Here is a 4,979-nt window from a genome sequence, read left to right as displayed (position 1 = left end):
ATATATATATAGCTTATCAGGGTGGGTTTCAATAGCAGAAATGTCTGTAGGCATCAGTATGAACACTTGTGTTTTTTGTACAGATCTCTATGGATATCTAGCAAACAACAGAAAAAGCAACAAACTGAAGAAGAGGAAGTAAATGCATCCGAAGATATTAACAGAATATGGTTTTAACAACTAAGGAACAAAAACACAAACCCGCAGGTTAATTTTAACGAACACCGAATTTCTATTAAAAAAACACAATAAAATGTTCTCCATCACTAAACAAAGACGAAATAAATCTTATGGTTTTCAGAACAATAGGGCTGGCCCTCAAGTTCCCACATTAAAAAGACAACATACGACAAAAATAGCATGCTAAAAATTATTTTTATTTGTTGACACTGATGCTTTTATTTAACACAGTGAGGGAACAGTWCTTACGCCCACCTTCAGGTGAAAACAATGCACAGAAGGTCCCTGCACAAGCGTCAATATGCTGACGAGTCCGACATGAGAATGTGTTACTGTGACAGACTGATATATACAGTATTTGATACAAATTCTTGATCCAGCAACATTTTCAGATCAGGAATTTAACAACCGCATTCCTGAAATTCCCGAAACCACACAATTAGCAAAACACGATTTATTTAAACCAGGTATGTGTTTCAATAATCTAGAACAACAAAGAACTATTTAAGTTTTGAAATTATAATTTTTAAAATATGTTTGATATGAAAAGATGTGAGCAACATATTTCATATTTCAATTAACCTAAGCACAATTTACCACAATAGGGGTTAAGGAGGAGGTAATTACAGCACCAGCACAACAGCCATGTGAGGGTGGGACATAAATAAGGATAGTGACAAACCATGTAATCTGTATGCTGTGTTGGATTACAGTTTACTGTCATACAGTGAGTGAGGGTCACTGGTAYCCATGTCCAGCTGTCACTGTACACTGGACAGGTCCATCACAGGGACACAGACAGACAAACAACCATTCACACCTGGGGACAATTTAAAGTTACCAATTAACTTAACATGCATGTTTTTGGTCTGTGGAAGGAAACCAGAGTACCTGGAGAAAACCCACTCCTGCCTGRGGAGAACATGCAAACTCCAACAGGTCCCAAGCTGGGAATCTATCCAGCAAACTTCGTCCAACAAAGGTCAATATTTCTTCACCTGAGAGTACAAATCCTCTGCCTGGTTTGCAGTCTTTGTTGAGCTGTTTTCTACTTGAGACACTTTGACCTGTGAGTACAGTGTCTCCTCCTCCTGAYGTCTGCTGCTGTGCACTGAGACAGAGGAAGGTCCAGGTTTCTTCTTGAGGAAGTTCACGTCCTCATAATGAACATCTTCCTCTGGATTATTGGTGGCAGCTTGAGGAACAAGATCCACACATGTTTGACTCTGTGAAAACATTGGAGAAACACAAAGAGTTGGAGTCTTCCACTGTTACAGTAAGAAGTTTTCATTCCTATATCATGGGCAATGTACGGAGCCCAACCGCTGACACTGGATAAAAAAACTGACGCATGGTCATGCATTACTGTCAGAAGGCAATGAGATAATAATATATGGCTACAACATAAATAACACATGGCAAGGAGATAATGGGTGGCCATGAGATAAATAATGGATGGCCACAAGATTCATAATGTGTGCCCACAAGTTAAGATAAATAGTGCCTGGCCACAATATAACATGTGTTTCCACAAGATAAAGTATGTGTGGCCACAAGATAAAYATTGCATGGCCATGAGATAACATCRTTTGGCTMCGAGAAAAAATGTGGCCACAAGATAAATGACACATGGCCACAAGATAAACAATGCATGGCCATGAGATAAATGCCATTTTGCCGTGAGATATCTATTGCTGTCCTTCAGTGCAGAGACTATTATCAGTTTGGMGAAGTTTAAAWTAATTTCATTTTAATATAGGAATAAATGATGTACTTTAGTGACTTGAGGTCAGAAATGAAGTAATTCTTAGCCTTATATGTTAACTTGCAGATTTAAGAAACCAGTGATGACTGGTGTTGTATTTGACTAAAAGGTTTTGATATTTTTGAGGCTCACCATGACATGACCAGAGGTGTTGATCTAAAAGTTCTGCCAGACATGGAAGCAGACATGAGGTCATTATCAGGGGATCAGACAAGGACTTTGAGAAAATGGTGGATATCTACTGACTGAGGATGTAGTAACACCTGACACATTTGGTCCACTTTAAATGGACCAGAGTTTGTTTCCCCCGTTGGTCCGGACCTTTTATGCAGGTGTAAATATACTCATGAGCCCTGGTGTGGACCAAACAACTACACTGAAACCTGCTTTTGAGATGGTCTCGGTCTGCTTCCAAACAAACTCTGGTGCAGTTTGCTTCTGGTGTGAATACAGGCAGGCCTTGAACTGAAACATGCACCTTTTTAGACWTCGCAAGCCCCCATTGCTAAGCATCATGGTAACGATCAGTCTTTCAGTGTTGCTAACATTAACACTGCGCTACAAACAATGAGTCGATGTGGGTCAGAACACGCAGAGCATTTCATCTCCTTTGGGTTACGGCACACATTTACCAACTCTGTCCCATAATTAGAAGTATATYATCATGAAACCACAGTTGTATGAGCTGCTCTTGAAAGTCTAAATGGTACTGAAATTGTATAAACAGCACCATCTTTCTTTCTGGGTCTGYGCTCTGTCCCGCCCCYGTCATTTCTGTCCAATGGGAACAATGATTCCACTCCCTGGGCTGCCACTGTCACGGTCTGTGTTTCTGTGCCTTGGTTTCTTTGTAGTGTTTCTGTGTTCCCCTGTGTACCTCTGCCCTGCTGTCTTGCCTTCAGCCCYGCCCATGTTCACCTGTTTCCTCYTGTGTCTCCTCCCAGTGTTTCTCGTTGTCCCTCATTAGTTGTTCTAGTTGTTCTGCATCCTGTTTTCAGTGTTTGTCCGATCATTGTTCTGCTCCCCCTCAGCCTGTGTGGTGTCTCCTTGTTCTACTGAGAAGTTTTTGAGCTGCCTTGCCAGCCTTTTTGTTTATTTAATGAAGCCTTTTTGTCACATCTTGGACCTAGCCTGCATTCTGGGTTTTTCTATCAGAGATTCTCAGAGCCATCTTTTCATGGTGGAGAGGTTTGAGTGTCCCAATGATCCTAGGAGCTATGTTGTCAGGGGCTTCATGCCCCAGGTACTGTAGGGTCACCCAAGGAAAACAGGTCCCAGGTGAGGGATCAGACAAAGTGCAGCCCAACAACCCCTTATGATGAACAACAACATTGGATCTAGTGTTCCCTCGCCCGGACGCGGGTCACCAGKGCTCCACTCTGGAGCCATGCCTGGAGGTGGGGTATGTTGGTGAGCGCCTGGTTGCTGGGCTTTCACCCATGGAGCCCGGCCGAGTACAGCCCGAAGAGGAGACATGGGTTCCCAGAGGGTGCATYATGTGTTGGGCAGTGGTCRAAGACATGGGTCTTTCTGCTTAGTACTGCCCCCGCGACCCGACCCCGGATAAATGGAAGAAAACGGATTGATGGGAACAAGGATTGTCACTTGTGTGGCTTTCTTTATAAATTATAGTACACTTGCAAAAAACCCAATGTGAATGTAAACCACACCAAATGAAAAAAAAATGTCTGGTTCTGGTCCTTACCAAACAAGTAGACCAAAGTACTTTCCTCCTGTGAATACACCCTGAAAGTGTTCAATAATCTGTCAGAGATCAGGTGTAGGAAAGGTGCTTATATGGAGTAGGAGACAAGTGAATATCATGATTGCAGAGAGACAGATGGGTGTGGCAGGCAGCAGCAGCAAAGACTGACACGTCACTCAAAACGATGACGATGAGTTTTTATCTTGTGGCCACGCATTAATTGTTTTTACCCATGTCACCAGATGGGCTCTGTAGACATAAATGTCATTTTGATATTTTAAATATTTAGTTGAAACTTTTTTTTGTTTATAAGGTGGAATTGTTATTCAACATACAAGTCAAATAGTTTTTCTTTATAAACTAATTTACACCTAATATTGATTATTTGCYAATTAAATTTTGTTTGTTTTATGTATTTTGTGATTCTTGTGTTTGGTTCCTTGGTGCCACCAGTCATTACTCCCTCAGTCACACTCACCTAAAATGAGTGTGTGTAAATGCATGACCACAACTGTTGAAGAAAAACAAGTACAACACAGTATACAAAGATTTACTGTTTACTTACCTGAGTCGGTTGGGGAGATGAATGTTTGAACCTAAAATACCTAGGAGACATTAGAGAGCTGTCAGGTTGACATTATTCTAAAATTATTGAATAATAGTGATTAAAAAACTTCATAATAAAATCAAGATGGCAAAACCAAATTTAGACTAAAAGAGTAGAGGAAACATGAGACTGAAAGACTTCAAGTAAAGAGAGTGAATATAGGGAGTTTATTGGTACACAAACAAACAAAACATGAAGGTCACAGATGTGCTGTCTCAGTTTGAACGCAGTTTGACCTGACAATTTGCTGTGAGAATATTTTTGAAAATCTGTTACTCACCAAACACAGAGAGCCAGACCGAGGAGCAGAAAGACAACAATCATTGAAATAAGTGAAGTCTGTGTTTGGTTAGAGCTGTTGTCTAAAAAAGAAAAAGTAATTGATTACCAGAAAACAAAAAAGAAGACACCACAAAGACAGAGGACTTTATTGATCATGGAGAAATTTTGACATGTTTACCTTCAAGAACCTCACAGTTATAGATGTACATGACTCCTACAGCTGCTTTCGTGACTTCCTGTTTGCTGATGTTGAACCAGGTGTAGCTGTTGATGGGATACTTGGTTCTGCTGGAGCAGGTCAGGTAGAACCAGCTACCTGCTGACATCAAAGCTGAGGTGTCTGTGGAAACATTTAAAGGAAAAAACACTTTATTAATCAGAAACAGCTAAATGATGATGTTCTGACAGAGTGACTTAAATAAAACACAGAATCTCTTTAC

At 40.7% G+C, this 4,979-nt stretch overlaps 1 protein-coding gene across 1 annotated transcript in view; it reads right to left on the bottom strand.

Moving 5' to 3' along the window:
- Window positions 1–1,044: 1,044 nt before the first annotated feature.
- LOC106521110 (B-cell receptor CD22) overlaps window positions 1,045–4,979 on the bottom strand; it is a 12,852-nt gene continuing 8,917 nt past the window's right edge. The window contains exons 5-8 of the mRNA XM_014013532.1: window positions 4,718–4,879; window positions 4,538–4,619; window positions 4,216–4,255; window positions 1,045–1,406 (exon numbers count right to left, since the gene is read on the bottom strand). Of these exons, the coding sequence (XP_013868986.1) occupies window positions 1,164–1,406; window positions 4,216–4,255; window positions 4,538–4,619; window positions 4,718–4,879 (527 nt within the window). The 3' untranslated portion in view covers window positions 1,045–1,163. The remainder of the gene's footprint in view (window positions 1,407–4,215; window positions 4,256–4,537; window positions 4,620–4,717; window positions 4,880–4,979) is intronic.

This window comes from Austrofundulus limnaeus, unplaced genomic scaffold (genome assembly GCF_001266775.1).
Source record: "Austrofundulus limnaeus strain Quisiro unplaced genomic scaffold, Austrofundulus_limnaeus-1.0 Scaffold103, whole genome shotgun sequence".
NCBI lineage: Eukaryota > Metazoa > Chordata > Actinopteri > Cyprinodontiformes > Rivulidae > Austrofundulus > Austrofundulus limnaeus.
Note: the sequence above shows the minus strand (reverse complement) of the source record. Positions and strands in the feature narration are given on the sequence as shown.